Source organism: Sinocyclocheilus grahami, unplaced genomic scaffold, assembly GCF_001515645.1.
Source record: "Sinocyclocheilus grahami isolate Dianchi unplaced genomic scaffold, SAMN03320097.WGS_v1.1 scaffold690.1, whole genome shotgun sequence".
Taxonomy (NCBI): domain Eukaryota; kingdom Metazoa; phylum Chordata; class Actinopteri; order Cypriniformes; family Cyprinidae; genus Sinocyclocheilus; species Sinocyclocheilus grahami.
In genome coordinates, this window is record NW_015505869.1 from 508,083 (window position 1) to 527,307 (window position 19,225).

The 19,225-nt window shown below is 37.0% G+C and overlaps 1 protein-coding gene across 2 annotated transcripts in view; it reads left to right on the plus strand.

Moving 5' to 3' along the window:
• The first annotated feature begins 343 nt into the window (after positions 1-343).
• Positions 344-19,225, plus strand: part of LOC107559538 (kalirin-like) — a 153,734-nt gene continuing 134,852 nt past the window's right edge. For both annotated transcript variants that reach the window (XM_016243397.1, XM_016243399.1), the window contains exons 1-4: positions 344-396; positions 13,665-13,857; positions 14,024-14,536; positions 17,438-17,560. In XM_016243397.1, coding sequence (XP_016098883.1) covers positions 13,705-13,857; positions 14,024-14,536; positions 17,438-17,560 — 789 coding nt within the window. In that variant the 5' untranslated portion in view covers positions 344-396; positions 13,665-13,704. The remainder of the gene's footprint in view (positions 397-13,664; positions 13,858-14,023; positions 14,537-17,437; positions 17,561-19,225) is intronic.

The following is a 19,225-nucleotide window of genomic DNA, read 5'->3' on the forward strand; positions in this document are numbered from 1 at the left end:
TCAGAGCAAAGCAAGAGTCTTGCAAGTGAATGCAACGTTTCTCAGGGGAAGAGAACGAGAGAATGCAAACGTGTTGAACTATAATGTTTCATTCCATCTCATCTCTGTATATTTATTTAAAAAACTATTTAAATTTAAATATATGTAATGTGTCACTCAAGGACTTCTGGGAATGTCCTTTTACTATGTTTAACAATAAATTATACAGTGATTCATAGTCTGTACTTCCAAAACACATAATAAAATTGCATATGTTAAATGATTTCCTTTTTTTCTTGCAGGAGGTCGTGATAAGAGAGGTGGCCCCATCCTGATCTTTCCTGCCAGGAGTAATCATGACCGAATAAAACAGGAGGACCTGAGACGACTCGTAACGTACCTGTCCACTGTGCCCAGGTGAGCTTAATGTTAATGTGTGGATCAAACAAACTACAGAGCAGACTTTAGCATTATGGATGTAATTCTGTATAAACGGGTCTCTGCTCTGCCCTCCTGGGCTGTTTTCAGAGCAGATAGTCTCAGCTCTTGCGTTACAAGAATCATACGGCATAGTACAATATTAGTCTGCATTATGTATCTTATTAAAGGATCACAGTGTAAAATATTCACAGCGCAGGAATTTGAATAAACTCTGCCTTAATGTGGTTTTGTTCTCTATGCTCCTCACTGAGAGAATTATTCAAGAACAAGCATTTACATTCCCACAGTGAAAAGTTGTGTTTGTAAAATTGGAAGTTGAATAATAGCATAACTCTAGTTCGACATGTCTCTGATTAGCTGTGTTGCTTGGTAATTGACATGATATGTCTAAATCTGAAACGTTTATTATTATACATGCAAGCTCATATTATCTAGTGTACATTTAAAAATGAATCGGTACAGTATTTTCAGGTTCTTATGTAAATGCATATTAATTGTAGCCTGAAAATATATGGACAACCTAATAATTTAAACCATAAAAATTTAAAGTTATTGAAGTAATGGATTTCAAAGATACCCAGGTACCTTAGCAACCGCATAGCAATACTCTAGCAACCGACCCGGGTACCTTAGCAACCGCATAGTAACACCTTAGCAACCACATAGCAACACCCTAGCAACCGCCTAGAATACCCTAGCAGCCACTCTGAGGTCCTTAGTATCTATCTATCTATCTATCTATCTATCTATCTATCTATCTATCTATCTATCTATCTATCTATCTATCTATCTATCTCAGACTGTATTGCCTTTAAAACATTACAACTTTAAGCTTTTAAAACTACTTTAAACGTCAAACTATTTCAGACTGCAAACTATAAAACTTAAAACTTTTTTAAACTTCTTAAACTTTTCAAACTTTTTAAAGGGGTGGTTCATTGAGATTTCACTTTTTTAACGTTAGTTAGTGTGTAATGTTGCTGTTTGAGCATAAACAATATCTGCAAAGTTACGAAGCTGAAAGTGCAATGCAAACGGAGATATCGTCTTTTAAAATTCTGGCAGTTTAATGCCTACAAAAACGGCTGGTAGGGACTACAACAAGTTACTTCCTGGGTTCGTGACATCACAAACCCAGATAAACCCCGCCCTCGGGAAAAGGCAGCAAAAGGGTTGAGGCCATGCTGCGCTGCTTTAGAGAAGAGGAAGAGAAAACTAGAGGTGCACGTAAAAATCTGTTCATATATGAATCGCGATTCTGTCTTCTAACGATTCTAATGGATTCACAAGATTCAAAATCAATGTTCTAAAGCAGCGGTTCTTAATACTGTTCCTCGTGTCCCCCTGCTCTGCATCTCTCTCTCATTCAGCTCAGCTCCAACAATGAACTATTACAATTATACACTTATTTTCACATATAGCTATGAGAAGCATTAAACATGGACGTGCATACGGTTGCTGTACTATAAAACTGTATTTTGAAAGCTAACATAAGTAGTAGCATTTACAACAGCGTATCTAAAAGTATGAGACAACAATAAAAAAAACATAGGCCTACCATTAAAAGCCTTGCTTGCACAGGTTCTGCACGATCCTCTTCAATAATATCGGACTCAAACTGATAAACGATATTAACGACACCTTGTTTGCAATACAACCGGAGCACATGCCGCTATGTTGAGGGGCGGGACGTTTCGACTCGTAAATTAACACCAAACGTGATTTATAAATAGAGACTGGACAGTTGGCCAAATATAAGATTGGAAAAATAAAATATGGTCAAAGTCGTGAAGTATGAAAATAAAAGTGTCTGTCCCCTCAACACTGAGAAAGTTTGGTGTAGAAATCATCACATGCTGAATTAAAATAAGATATAATGGCCGTGAATTAACAATTAGTTCCCAAAACATTCATTTATGGTCACATTTTATTCATTCGTTTACATTCACTACATTCAGTTTATGTAATGGAACAAAACGTCTAATTATCGTCAAGTTATGTTTACCACAGACCTTATATTGCTCAGGAATTGAAAAAAAACCCATAGGAAAATCTCAAAGGAACTGTTGCCTTAACTACTATGTACTTACATTTAAATTAATCATTTGGTACAATGCACTTATTGTGTACATACATTTTTTTACATTGTACTTATATTTTAACAAATGCCTGCATGTGATTACATTTGTAATTAATTTATGTAATTACATTTATACTTACACTGTTGACCCATCGCTTACACCTTAACCACCAAACCTGTCCCTAACCTCACCCGTATGATATCCTGCCTCAATAGCAGCAAAAGTGATTTACAATACAATATGAACAAAATAAGTACATTGTACTTATTTTTGATGTAAATCCATAGTAGTTAAGACCACTTAATATAAAGTGGGACTGAAAAATAAAACAAGAGATGAAGAGGTCTGTGATGGCATTTGGTGAACGTTAAGTTCTTTGTTTTTCTTGAGTTAGTTTGTCTGGGATGAAGATTCGAGGCTGTGTTAAGTGTTTATGTCCAGCTATTGAATTACTCAACACAAAGTCGACAGTGTGGCTTTGGCAGTAGTTCATCCCATCGCAGGAGTAAAGTGTTAGAATTTACGGCTGTTGTTTTTGACTTGATTCCCACACAGACCTCAGAATGGCAGGAACTGAAAGAGGCTTATATGTGCCATTATGTAGTTCCTAAACACACAGTGTTTTTACTGACTTTCTGTCATTTTTATTTCCTCTTTGAGGCATACGGAAATCTGTGCGCTGTTAATTTTACCATCACTGAAGCACTGGTGAGTTATATTTATCTTCCTATCTCTGCGCGCTACTTCAAAAGCATGAGCCAGAAATAGAAGCCGAGCTGTTTCCGCTTAAGCTGATGAGAACAATCCTCGAGGAACATTTTAAATGGTGTCTAAACAAATCCCCCTGTTCAATTCAGCTTGCTAACCCCCCTTCAGGCTATGATTCATGCCCTGTGCTTCCTGCGCTGGCATATGATATAGTGTGTGTGACACGCTCTTTTGATTCTTGTCTGCGTTCATGTTCGCCTTAAAATGAGTATTCTGTCATCGTTTGCTCACCATCATGTCAATCTAAACCGGCATGACTGACTGGAGCACAAAAAGAGATGTTTTAAAGAATGTAGGCATACTAAAAAAAGCATCATAAAAGTATCTTTTACAACCTTCATCTTGTGCTCTACAAGTTCCAAATAGAACAAAATGATATGGCTTTGGAACAGCGGGTTTATTAGTGGCTAAGCTGGATTTGAAATTAACACCAAACGTGATTTATAAATAGAGACTGGACAGTTGGCCAAATATAAGATTGGAAAAATAAAATATGGTCAAAGTCGTGAAGTATGAAAATAAAAGTGTCTGTCCCCTCAACACTGAGAAAGTTTGGTGTAGAAATCATCACATGCAGAATTAAAATAAGATATAATGGCCGTGAATTAACAATTAGTTCCCAAAACATTCATTTATGTTTACATTTTATTCATTCGTTTACATTCACTACATTCAGTTTATGTAGTGGAACAAAATGTCTAATTATCGTCAAGTTATGTTTACCACAGACCTTATATTGCTCAGGAATTGAAAAAAAAACCCATAGGAAAATCTCAAAGGAACTTGTGGCGAAATGTTGCCTTAACTACTATGTACTTACATTTAAATTAATCATTTGGTACAATGCACTTATTGTGTACATACATTTTTTTACATTGTACTTATATTTTAACAAATGCCTGCATGTGATTACATTTGTAATTAATTTCTGTAATTACATTTATACTTACACTGTTGACCCATCGCTTACACCTTAACCCCCAAACCTGTCCCTAACCTCACCCGTATCATATCCCGCCTCAATAGCAGCAAAAGTGATTTACAATACAATATGAACAAAATAAGTACATTGTAGTTAAGTTAAGTAGTAGTTAAGACCACTTAATATAAAGTGGGACTGAAAAATAAAACAAGAGATGAAGAGGTCTGTGATGGCATTTGGTGAACGTTAAGTTCTTTGTTTTTCTTGAGTTAGTTTGTCTGGGATGAAGATTCGAGGCTGTGTTAAGTGTTTATGTCCAGCTATTGAATTACTCAACACAAAGTCGACAGTGTGGCTTTGGCAGTAGTTCATCCCATCGCAGGAGTAAAGTGTTAGAATTTACGGCTGTTGTTTTTGACTTGATTCCACACAGACCTCAGAATGGCAGGAACTGAAAGAGGCTTATATGTGCCATTATGTAGTTCCTAAACACACAGTGTTTTTACTGACTTTCTGTCATTTTTATTTCCTCTTTGAGGCATACGGAAATCTGTGCGCTGTTAATTTTACCGTCACTGAAGCACTGGTGAGTTATATTTATCTTCCAATCTCTGCGCGCTACTTCAAAAGCATGAGCCAGAAATAGAAGCCGAGCTGTTTCCGCTTAAGCTGATGAGAACAATCCTCGAGGAACATTTTAAATGGTGTCTAAACAAATCCCCCTGTTGTGTTCCAAGATGATAATTGGTAGAAGAGATTCTGAGTGATAGCATTTATATGGAAATTCAAGAACCAAAGTGGTTTAAATGCAATAAAGAGGCCAAATGTGCAGCACTTTATGGTCTGAAGGACACGCTAGTACTCCTGTACACACTCTCTTGCTCTCTTTCATTGTCCTTTTCTCTGGGTCAAGTGACACATTTAATATGAGTCAGACAGGGATCCTCATCAAAAGTGGCCTACACTCTCAGCGTTTTGTATAAGAAGCTCATAGAAGACAACATTTAGCATTTGAAAAGATTTCAGGACCGTTTCAAAGTTTTCATGATCATGTCATAATCCGTTCCAAAAATGTTATAAAGGCTGAAAACTATACATATACATGAGCAGGGGAGGACCTAACCAATAAGTGAGGTAAGCAGCTGCTTAGGGCCCCAGGGAATCACGGGGCGCCATCTGATATTGGCAAAACAGATACTCCAGAGTGTATTTGTGTTTGAGGTTTCTATTTTCAAAGTCTTTTTGCCGCGTTGTGCAATGCAGCCAATCACATTCATATGTCTTGATTTCTTGAACACAATGGTCTATCAGAGGTGTTAAAGTTAGAATTTACTCACTGCCCAAAACGCTAGAGTTTTTGTTCAGTTCAAGTTTCTGTACACTGACGAATCTTCTCATGTGCACCGATATGATTATTTCCAGTAATCAGAGTAAGGACCTAATCACAGTAAGATGTTTACATGACACAAGCAAACCTTTTCACTCCTGTTTACATGCAATTTTCATTATTCTAATTAGAAGTGTGGTTATTTTTACAGCCATTATTCGCATACCACACAGCGCAAATAAGATATACTCATCACATATACATTAGGCATGTGGCCACTGGTCTATGGATGTATTGGAAGGCTATTCAGCATCGAGATAAGTTTGCCCACGCTGTCTTTGCACCATCTCTTCGCACCGACCAATCGCACAGCAAGTTGTGTCGACAGAGTTTACGATTCAGAGTTGAAAACTTATGAAATCTCACAACTTCATTAATGAAATTATGTGAACAATACGCAGCATCCATTTACGTCCAAGCACATGTACATGTGATTAAGGCATTTACATGCCTGGTAATTGCTATTAAAATTGTACACCACATAGTTTAATGCAGTTATGGTTACTACATTTATTCCAGTTAGTTTATATAGACAGGTGTGTGCCTTTCCAAATCATGTCCAATCAACTGAATTTACCACAGGTGGACTCCAATCAAGTTGTAGAAACATCTCAAGGATGATCAGTGGAAACAGGATGCACCTGAGCTCAATTTTGAGTGTGAATACTTATGTACATGTGACTTTTTTTCGTTTTTCATTTTTAATACATTTGCAAAGATTTCAAACAAACTTCTTTCATGTTGTCATTATGGGGTATTGTTTGTAGAATTTTGAGGAAAATAATGAATTGAATTCATTTTAGAATAAGGCTGTAACATAACAAAATGTGGAAAAGTGAAGCGCTGTGAATACTTTCCGGATGCACTGTATGTAAAGAAAAGATTCAGTGTGTAGTGATTACAAAGAGAGTTCTCTTTGTGTGCTTTCTTGGCTATGCATAATCCATTCAGAATTTGACTAAAAGCTTTGTTTTTCATGCTGCTAGAAGACCAATGGCCTCTAACATGCTGCAGAGGTCTTAAAATTGCAGTAGACAGGACCAAAATATGATATGTCAAACTAGTCTAGAGCACCCTAACTAGTACTCTCAGTGATTTGATTCTGGAACCAGTAAATGCCAAATAATTCATTATAAATAACAATATGATTATAAATAAGATGATTAAATAATTGTAGTAGTGTTTAATTAACAAGTAAGGTATAGCTTATGATACATTATTTGTTTATGTGACAACTGTCTTAACTGTCTCACAGCAGGGATATTTACCTCAGAAAAGAAAGTATACACATACTTTTGAGATTTATAGGCCTTGTGTTTTGTGTCATGATTTATTTTTGCTTTGATTTCTCAAAATGATTCACTTGTGTGTTTTTATGGGCTCATTGCACTATCCCATAGACAATTTGTGAAAGCATAAATAAACCCGTTACCTGGAATTTGCTTAGGGCCCCCAAATCACTAAAGTCAGCACCAGACAATACCTGTCACAGGTATTTTTCACATCAGTTTTGTTTTCTTGTCACAGTTGCATTGCGCTGCTCTTTGGGGACTCAAAGGCAGTAAAGCATATTGTAGCGGATTAGCTCATGGGGAAATATGAATAATTAACCATAACTAGTTATAATTAATTATTCATATTTTAGATCCACTGTAGATATTTAGCTGACCACTCAGGGTCAACCGTCTTGTCAATTCTAAGAACGTTGATTTCCTGGTTAAAGGAAATAACTTTCTTACTGTACAATTCTATAAGTTTGTAACGTAAATCTGCATGATTATTGACTCCGGTTATGAGTAAACAATGAACACGTCAACAATTTGTGAAAGCATAAATAAACCCGTTACCTGGAATTTGCTTAGGGCCCCCAAATCACTAAAGTCAGCACCAGACAATACCTGTCACAGGTATTTTTCACATCAGTTTTGTTTTCTTGTCACAGTTGCATTGCGCTGCTCTTTGGGGACTCAAAGGCAGTAAAGCATATGTTCTGTAAAGCCGCTCACTAGAGCTTAAAGACGTTGAAACAAGACATACAACTCTGTAAAGCTGCTTTGAAACCATATATTGTGAAAATTCTATACACTACACAAATACCTGCTTTGTTCAGTTGGAATAATAGTGTAGCAAATTACACTGCATGAAAAGAGCTGCATGCGGACCAGTAAACTCCTCTACACACCGCAGATTTTCAGACAAATCTGGGAGTATTACTGACCAGACATGGGAAATATCATGGTCCGTATACTGCCAAACCAATTCGGATGTATGTTACTGAGGTATACTTCCGTGCAACAGCCATTTGTTGCCATGGCAAGTAATCCCCTCAAAACGTTTTTTTCAGGGGGACATTCACACCTATGTGCCACTGTGCCCTCCCCGTTTGGTCATTCGTGTTAAACTGGATTGGTTGATTTGAAACTAAACCCATCCCTAAACCAGACAGCTGTTGGGCCACTGTTACGGACTGCTCAGAGACTGAGTGAGGATCCAAATGCAGTGTTTATTAGGAAAGTCCAGAATCGAAATCAGACAGCAGGCAAGGGTCAACACACAGGCAATCAGTCCGACTAAACAACAAGGCAGAGAACACAGGCAAAGAGTCCAAAAACCAAGACACATATAAACAGGCGAACCGCTTAGAGATGCAGTGTAATACTTACAAGACTTCACAAAAAATGACAAACTAAACCGGACTTATATAGGGTGAGCAGACAGGGTAAATGAGACACAGGTGCAAACAGTGAGTGTTGATGAGTCCGGGCAAAGGATTATGGGAAATGAAGTTTTTGATGGAGTGGGAAAGTCTGGGATAGAGTGCCCTCTAGCGAAGCTCATGGTCACTCCAGCTAGAGATCATGACAGCCACTGAGCACACAGACTTTCCTCAAAAGTAATTTCATTGGTAAACTTGTGATTTACCCCACATTTGAAAGCCTTAGGTGGGATTTACACTTTTGCCTAGCTCTGCTCCGTGAGCCTCCACTGACTGCACGCGCACCTTCCCAAACGGATGAGGTGTTCGCTCTTGTGCTATTCTTTAAAATGACAGGGGGCGACGATGAGTAATTGTCCTCTAAAACCATCGGAAATCACTGGCAAGAATTAATTTGCCGGTACAAGAATTATGGCGTGATGAATGAGTTGATGAATTAATCATTTCTTTATATACAAACTGATCTTAAGCTTTTGGGTTTATTTCACATCAAACTCAAGACAACTTTGAGCAAATAGTGTATAAATAGTATCTAAATTCATTCTTATTCTATTTTTATGCAATAAAAATAAAACGTACTTCAATTAAAAAGCCTTGGACAAACTATGCAAAAAAAACTATGCATTGTTTTCTCTCAAAACACCTGATGGAGTTTAAACTTCACATCAGTTTGCTTCTGTTTCACACAAATACCGGCACAGACCTGCATGTTCGGCCAGATTCGCCTTGAACTCGTGCATCTTCGGAAGCGGAGCTGTGCGGAAAGTTACAAAAAATGCCGTGCACACCACCACGCAAAATGAGGTCGCGCGCACTCAAAGCAAACTTGCGCCAACACCGCAATGACGTCATATTCCCTCCCACAAACACTACAGGTGAATGATGTGATTGGTTGCAGACCAGTGTTGGGCAGTAACGCATTACTTAGTAACGCGATACTGTAATTTGATTACTTTTTTAGTAACGGAGTAATTTAACGTGTTATAATTTTCAAAATAGTAATAGAGTATAGTTGCAAGCCAAGGTCTCTATACGTTACTTCCGCGTAACATTGCTGACAGAATGCATGTGTATTATAATCTAGATTGTAAAAAGGGTAGCCAGATTCGCCTTGAACTCGTGCATCTTCGGAAGTGGAGCTGTGCGGAAAGTTACAAAAAATGCCGTGCACACCACCACGCAAAATGAGGTCGCGCGCACTCAAAGCAAACTTGCGCCAACACCGCAATGACGTCATATTCCCTCCCACAAACACTACAGGTGAATGATGTGATTGGTTGCAGACCAGTGTTGGGCAGTAACGCATTACTTAGTAACGCGATACTGTAATTTGATTACTTTTTTAGTAACGGAGTAATTTAACGTGTTATAATTTTCAAAATAGTAATAGAGTATAGTTGCAAGCCAAGGTCTCTATACGTTACTTCCGCGTAACATTGCTGACAGAATGCATGTGTATTATAATCTAGATTGTAAAAAGGGTGTAGCACACACACTGTCGAGTCCAGTGCCAGTGGCAACAGTGCGGCGCGGGACAAGATGGGCGAGTGCGGGTGAGGGAGGTAGACACTCGTGTGTGTGCGGGATGCGGGAGAATAAAGTGATTCAGGGGACTCCCGCAAAATCGAAATATCTAAACATAAAATATCTAAAACAAATAAATTGTTATTCATCTATTGCACAAAAGCAACAAGAACTAATATAAAATAAAAAACGATAAACAGGTGCAAGCGTAGGCAGAGTTTCTATTTAGGCTGTAACACATGTTAGCTGCATTGAGCAATGTTGATTCCTGGAACGCAATGGCCAGTCAGGAGTGCAGTGCTGAAATGTGCATGCTCACAAATCCTCTCATTATAACACATGAATTGTAGCCATTATGAAAGATTCATTATGCATATATTAATTGTGTTATAACAGAGCTTTGTGAGATTGCAGTGAACTGAGATGTCATCTTTTTAGAGATTGTAAAAGCAGCGCTATTTGCTGCCATGTACGCAGCAGCCTATGCTTGCTTTAGTTAAAAATAACAGTGTTCTGTGAATGTTGATGCTTTAATAACAAATATTTATCTGGAGTGTTTATGCTGGGAATTCATGTAAATGAAATTCATGAATGTAGCCACAGAAAAAAGTAACGTAACTAGTAATGTAACTAATTACTTTTGAAATAAAGTAATCAGAACAGTAACGTGATTACTTTTAAAAGGAGTAATCTGAAAATGTAATTAAATTACTAAGTAACTTGCCCAACACCGTTGCAGACCATGGGGCAGATGTAAAAAAATATAGTTTAACCAACAATTGTTTTGTTTGTTTATTATGGGAATATAGTAAATAGCATGCAAAACATATAAACAGTCAGAAAACTATTTCAACAAAAGACAACATTTAAAAATACAACATCTACTTTGAATGAAGATTTCAAACAAATGCAGTAAACAACACATGAAATGATGTGTCCCAGCAGACTCCATTCCTCACTGTAGATCCTGTGTGCATCCACATCAACAACAGTATCTTCCTCATCTTACACTGAGCTCCGCCATTTCTGTCCTCCACAATGCTCTTTCTGTGTTTATCTCAACAGTAATGCTGACAATAATCACTACAGGCTAATAGCCTATTTAGGAACTTAACATCATGTCAATTTCTAAACTTACTGTCTCTCTTTGACATTTTAGCCACAGCTGTGATTTGAGTGTTTCAGCTGGGCCTTTCCGGAGTGAAACTATAAAGACTTCTTCCTCATAGCCTCATCATAAGTCTTATGTTTAGTAAAGGAAAAATATTTAATTGAATAGGTGAAACAATACAAAAATGGATAGTAAAACATTGCAATAACCTTCTGAACATATGTTACCATTTAAAATATGTCTCGTGTGTACTGGATACTGTAGAAAATAGGAAACATTATCTGAGAAAAATTAAAGTATAAATATAGTTTTGCCATCAAGTCTGTCTATGAACTTCTATGAACTCACCACCAGAGGTGACCTGCTCACCACATGGACTCTCACACTACACAGACTGTTAAACTATATCCTGGACTACATTTTCCATCATCCATTGCACTGATTACACTCACAGCTGTAACCAATCAAACACCCTGCATATGCCATGGACTTCCTCTCTCTCACTGCCGAGTATTGTATAGCGTTTATCACTCTCCTACTAGCAATAGCTGCTCTACGGAGCCAGTTTCTATTTTTTATAGTCTAGTCATAGTCTTGCCTTGCCTGTTTTCTCGTATTCTGATTCTTGCCTGTGTTTCTTGGAAAACCCTTGTCTCGCCATTCAGACTCTGACTGACTCAAGCCCGTTTTGGATTGCTCTTGTCTCGTCTGTGCCATACCTGTTTGCTGATGTTTTGACCCTGCCTGCTTCCAACCATGTCTCTGAATAAAGTTATGCGTATGGATCCACACGTCTCTCGTCTCGTTCGCCACTTTACAAAGTCAAAGATATTAGTTTTAGTTAATTAATTAATTAGTATTTTTTTAATTAATTTAATTTGTGCATTTAGCAGACGCTTTTATCCAAAGCGACTTAGTGCATTCAGGCTATACATTTTTTACCAGTCAGTTTTACACAATATAAGTAATCAGTCTTACCAGGTTTGTGTATGTTGTTGAAGTGGATTCTTCCCAGAACTATGCAAGCTTACAAATGTTTCAGTCTTGTAATAATTTACTTAGTTGTAAGGGAATTAATCATTATTAATAGCTGTTGGTGTCTTCAAGAAGTGTGACTTGCGATCAGGTCAAACACATAAGTCTTCGTAGCAGGGGGTGGGGTGTTTGTGTGTGTGTTTGTGGTGGTGGGAGGGGATCATTTATGAAGAGTTGGATATATGGGAGACCAGGGCTATTTGACACACTTTTTACATAAAATATTTATCAGGGGAGATATATTTTGAAAGTATTGCTTGTCTATATGCAATTTATAATTATAATTATATAAATACTCTTTGCTAGACTTGACTAAACATAACTATTAGACAGTATCTATAAATCGTACAACATATGTTCTCTAATGCCTCTGTCAAAAATAATAAGACTAGCTATGTTTGAGTTCAGTATTATTAAGACAATTTTGTGAAACTTCCCTGGCTCACCAACTCCCTCCACCTGGGAACACAGTAAGCACCTTAACTGCTCATTAACATATGAAAAGTCTGACAGCCACCAATCCTCACAACCAGCAGCGTTTCAGCTGTATATGTCCATGAAACTTCACAGATTCCTGTATATGTCCGTGTACACCAGAGTATGTGGGTATTTCTGGTAATGTACTGTCCTGTGTAACTTGGCTCAGGTAATTTCCACATACATCTGGCAAACCTGAAATTACACTGCAGTTTAACATGGCCAGATATTACCAGATTTGACCCTTTTCGTGCAGTTTTAGCTCAAACTGGAAATGTATTTTTAATAATCACAACCAATTATAATTAATTACATTTATTTATACCAGCTGCCAGAAGTAACTGTAGCAAAATTAATATTACACTCAACTAATCTGTTTGTCCTGTGAACATTCAGTGTAATTTCATAACACCTCTAGAAAGGCCAAGTTCTGTCATGAAATTCTAGATGGCACAGGCTGATGGGTTCATGTTTCATACACAGCTAACGAGCTTACTGCTTTACTTTTAAATGGCTGGTTAGCGTTCACTAGAGCATTTTGCTGCGCGCTTTCAGAGTTCCTCTGAAACCCTCCACCTTCCCCAGCTCCACCTGTATAGATCTGCTATGGGGTTATTTTATATGCTATTTGTGCAGCAGCAGTATGTCTTAAATACTCACAGCACCATATCGGCTTATGTATTGGCAGTAGCAAGTTCCTGTACTTGCTTTGTACCTTCTTACAGTACTAACGCATTAGAGCATGTAGCAAGATCGGCTTGCTAAAGTGACTTTGTTTTGTAAGCAGTGACAGAATCAAAACTCATGCAATTGTGTTGCAGCTCATTTAGCTCGTGAAGTTTATCTGGTTGCTGTGGTAATAAGGAATCTGTTCTTCCCTTTTGGGGTTGTTTGGCATTTGGGAGAGGGTCCCACAGAATCTCATGGTTAGCTTGTTGGTTGAGGGGTGTTGGATTATTTGTTAAATATAACAAACAATAATGTGTCTGATATGTCCAGCTGTTACAATAATAACAACAACAATAATAATAATAATGATTGTTATTATTATTATTTACATGTTTTTCTAGTTATAATTATTTACTTCGTATGAATAATTATTCACTTATAATTAATTTACGAGCTTATTTTATTTAGTACTCTAGTAGACTAATAATTACTTCATAATTGTTGCATTCCTTCTGGTACATTTATGGACATTTCTGCTTCTCTGTCGGTTTCAGTGAGGACGTGTGTAAGAGGGGTTTCACTGTGATCATTGATATGCGTGGCTCTAAGTGGGACCTGATAAAGCCGTTACTGAAGACCCTGCAGGAAGCGTTTTCAGCTGAGATCTGCGTAGCTCTCATCATCAAACCAGACAACTTCTGGCAGAAACAGAAGACCAACTTTGGCAGTGCCAAGTTCACTTTTGAGGTAAAAATGCAGTTATTCAGTAGTAGTCTAGTCCTCTGATCCTCTCTCTTGTAGTGAAGATACTGCAGACTGTTATAATTAATTTATGGCTCACATCAAACAACAGGCAGGCTGTCCTTACTTTCACCCTAAACTGACATGTCTGTTTCTACCTTCTCACTGACAGACTAGCATGGTATCTGTGGAGGGGTTGACCAAACTTGTGGACCCATCTCAGTTAACGGATGACTTTGAGGGATCTCTGGAATATAATCATGAGGAATGGATTGAGCTCCGTGTCGCTCTCGAGGAGTTCCTGGCCAGCGCCATTCACCTTCTCTCCCGCCTGGAAGATCTGCAGGAGATGCTGGCTAAGAAAGAGTTCCCGGTGGACGTGGAGGGCTCTCGGAGACTCATCGATGAGCACACTCAGCTGAAGAAGAAGGTGATGAAGGCTCCGGTGGAAGAGCTGGACCACGAGGGCCAGAGACTCTTGCAGTGTATCCGCTCCAGTGATGGCTTCTCAGGGAGGAACTGTATTTCTGGAAGTGCCGACTTCCAGAGTGTGGTTCCGAAGATCGCCAGTCTGCTGGATAAACTCCACAGCACCAGACAGCTCCTGCACCAGATGTGGCACCTAAGAAAACTGAAGCTGGATCAGTGTTTTCAGCTCCGATTGTTTGAACAAGACGCAGAGAAGGTAAGCGAGCACTGGTTGAACCTGGTATGAGTTGACAAAATTATGGCTGTTTACTGTGTAAGCCAGTCAGTGTGTGAGTAATTGAGAAAGTAAGTAAGTGAGTAATTCAGTGAGTGAGTAAGTAAATGAGCGAGTAATTCAGTGGGTGAGTAATTAAATAAATAAATAACAAGTTGGATTAGGTGAAAAGATACAGTTATGCTAAGGAATAATTTACCCCCAAAAAATGTCCCAAAAACTGGTTTATTTCAATCTTTTCCCCAATGAATTTAGATCACCAATATGTTTACAAAATGTATACTTGTCTTTGTAATGAGACTGACATTTGGTGCAAGCTCAGTTTTGTTGCTGATTTATTTTAAAGACTGATCCTGAAAAAAAAGGCAAATCAGATTTCTGACTCTAAATTTCAGTCTGATTTTGTTGTAAAAGGATTTTGATGAATGCATAAAAGTGCGTTATAAACTGCAATAACAATTTATTTAACATTGGTATTTTGTATAGTATCATATTATTTTTAAAGCAAAAAGCCGCTCAAGGTCGGACTCATACTTCACATCATGCCTTGAGTGCTTTGTGTGTATTTCTGATTTCTGGTTACCCATGTAAAGCCTGGCTTTAAATAATAATAGTCAGACTTAACATAAACATTGAATATGAGAAACATTTAAATGTTTTTATGTTTTTGATATTACATGCAATTTGGTGGAGTTGCTGGTATTTATACAGTTTGGCCAAAAATTAAGATAAAAGTCTGATATAATTGAATAATAATAACAGATATAATTAAATAAAATCAATAACAGTATATGAGATTACTTACATAAAATGGATATAAATAGCAGTTGTCACTTTATACCTGCCATTAATATGTCTTAAAACGACGATATTTAAATGCTTTGATTTATGATCAAAGATATGTAGTTTTTATTGTGGGGGACAAAACATATAATGCAGTGCAATACAGAGATGAATGAAAGATGTACAACATTCCTTTAAAAGCTTTTCATATTTTATGCTCAGATTCAATTAAAAAAAGTTGCTTTAGTCTAGTAAGTATTCATCTTGAGATATTACTAACAATATAAAAGTTGGTCTTATATTTATTTCATAAAAAGCATTAAAGATTTCACAGCCACAAGACAAAGTCTAAAGGGGGACATGTTTTAATTATACTGAAATGCCTTTTTCTTGCTAAAAACATTTAATCAGTCAGACGACAGAAGACATGTAGCAGATTGTGGGCAACAGTTTTTCCAGCGAAGTTCTGATCATGTTGATAATGCAGAGCGTGAAATTGTAGGCTTTATAGGGTTACAAGTGTGACCTCACACTAACTCCACCCACTTCATGAGAGCAGTGAGTTTACTCAGATTCAATTAAAAAAAGTTGCTTTAGTCTAGTAAGTATTCATCTTAAGATATTACTAACAATATAAAAGTTGGTCTTATATTTACTTTATAAAAAGCATTAAAGTTTTCACAGCCACAAGACAAAGTCTAACTATACCCTGTTTTAATTATACTGAAATGCCTTTTTCTTGCTAAAAACATTTAATCAGTCAGACGACAGAAGACATGTAGCAGATTGTGGGCAACAGTTTTTCCAGCGAAGTTCTGATCATGTTGATAATGCAGAGCGTGAAATTGTAGGCTTTATAGGGTTACAAGTGTGACCTCACACTAACTCCACCCACTTCATGAGAGCAGTGAGTTTGAGATAGACGTTCAGAGATAAGGTGAAGGGCCGGAGGGGCCGCTCACAGGGACCCGTCTGATGCTGAGTACCCATAAGTGCTTTGTGTTGATGATTTCATTTCGCTCAGAGCGCAGGCGTTTATTTTTATCTCCCACACACAACCTCTCACTCGTCGCCGGTGAACATGATTGAAAATCATTTGTCTGTCAATGAGCCAGGCCTTCTTGTGTCAAAAGGCAAAGAGCGAGCAGTCATTCTGCTAATTAATACCTCTATCCAACTTCTCTTAGAACGAGCCCAGACCTATTAGATTAAACCGGCCATTTAATGTAATAGGAATGCAGGCAGTCAACTACATTATCAATTATGCTGTCTCTCAGCTCTTATCTTGATTACAAGTGCAATTAATTTGCAGCTCTAATTAAATATTTATTTAGGACAGTTATTCGGTATTGGAGGATACATTGTTTGTAACTCAGAAGCAGTGGAGGCCATGGCGGTGAACCATGTGCACAGAATTTTAATGACTTTGGTATTTGCATATTTGTTTATTATTCATTATGTTGCATTTCCATCTATTAATTAAGGCATTCTTATGAATGAATTAATGCAATGCATAAAGCTTTGATGTGTAAAGTATGTACAGTTGCAACAGTATAAGATTTAGAATGGATTTGTGCATTAATTGGCAATACAATTTGATTGTCTTATTGTTTGGGCTCCAGGCCTATATGATGGGAATGACAAACTCTGACATTGACAAAAAGGTATTTATGATGCAGATTGTGTTAGAAATGTTGCTAGACGAATGTTCTAGCCAGTATAATCCTTTAAAAGGTCCTACAACTGATATCTGTGCTTTAGCGCAGCACATTATCAACACGTGGATTAATCTAAATTAGACGGGCTGTCATGACAATACAGCAAACCATGCTGATTGTACAAAATAATCCTTCATTTTTCCTTTCTAAAACACAGAACGCTGTTAATCCAATGATGTCTCCCTATATTAACACTCTTATCTAAATGCACTTGTCATTTTTTTATCTGTCCTTAGCCTGTCGAGTGTTAGTCTGTGTGTTTGATTAATTATGCATGCTGTCAAGTTAATAACAAACCCCCAACTGTGGTGGTATGTAAACTTCATAAAGGAATGGTGCAGGATTATATGTAATGATTCCTTCTGTTCTCGTCTCTGTGTAGATGTTTGACTGGATCAGTCACAATAAGGAATTGTTTCTTCAGAGCCACACAGAGATCGGCGTGAGCTACCAGCACGCTGTGGAGCTGCAGACTCAACACAACCACTTTGCCATGAACTCCATGGTATGTCATGCTGATGCTTGTGGAAGTCTTGTTTGCTGGTCTTGAATGCCACTACTTCTTAAATGAATGTTTAGAGAATTCATACGTTTTGTATGAGTTGGCGATTTCATATGTATTTGAACATCTATACCAAATCGCCAATTCCCTAAATCATAAAATACACTACTTAAGAATTGTCACAAGAGTGTGTCGTTCATACCATTGAAAGGGATAGTTCACGGAAAAATTTGAATTCTGTCATAATTTATTCACTCCTAAGACTTTGCGCTCATCGGAACATCAATATTGTCTCATCATATTTGTCCATGCATTGAAAAGACACACAACCAAAATTTTGTAAGAGTAAAATAAAAGTAATCCAAATGAAACGAGTGGAATAATCCAAATCTTCAGAAGAGACACAATCATCGTATTAATGTGTTTGCTTGACATACAAGAATCAGTGAGGTTTTTCTCGTGTATCAAGCAAGCTCATCGTTTAATATACTTGATGAGCTATTGGTACGTTCAAGTCATGTTGGAAAGATCTGGTTACGTATGAGTTTAATGAACATCGTCACCACAAGTCATGTTGGAAAGATCTTGTTACGTATGAGTTTAATGAACATCGTCACCACAAAGTCATAATTATAAGTATGAGTTTCTGAGTTGGGGATGTGTCAGTGAGAAAATATGTTGGACACAATGGATGCAGAGTTTCTTAAAAAAAAAATTTAAATTAAAGATTTATTTTGCTTTTATAATAAAAAAAATAGCATGTACAACTTATATTAGTATTGAACAATTATGCACCTTCATAAAAATAAAACATAAAAAAGCTAAAAGCACACACCTAATGCACATTCTTTATTAATTATTTTGTAGATGTAGAGTTAAAAAAATCTTTCTATAATTTCAACTTCACTGCTCATAAATACAAACCTCCCTGATCGACTTAAAACCTCCGTGATCGACTCAAATGTATATGCATTGATCAGTGTTTATATATGAATAAAAAGAAAACCCTGAAATAATTCTATTTATCAAATAAAGTGATTGTGTCTCTTTGGAAGGATTAAAGAAGGACTAAACAGTTTGATTCATATGGGTTACGTTTACAATGTTTATATGAACATTTCAAAGCTTTTGGCTGTGTGGACTGTCAATGGATGGACAGAAGTGATGAGAGAATATAAAAAATAGCATCATTTGTGTTCTAAAGTAAAAAATGACCGTGAATTTAACGATAAAAGACTGTAAAAATGCTACAGTAAAAACCTGTTAAATGGTTAACGGTAAATTCCCCTACTATATACGGTGAAAAACTGTATTGGACATTACATGTAATTTTACAGTAGTATACCGTTTTTGGAAGTGAAAAAGACCGTATAATTTACAGTTAATTACCGTAAATTGACATTCCCAGAATTTCAAATTTGATGTTTTTTTGTTTAAATAACTATGTTTCTTCTTATTTTTTTCTTATCTGTTTTGTATATTAGGGTTGTATGTTACACCTAATGTTGTTAAATGAATGTTTATTGCATTATTTTAAAGGGGTCATATGACGTTGCTAAAAATAACATTATTTTGTGTATTTGGTGTAATGAAATGTGTTTATGCGGTTTAAGGTTCAAAAAACACATTATTTTCCACATACTGTACATTATTGTTTCTCCTCTATGC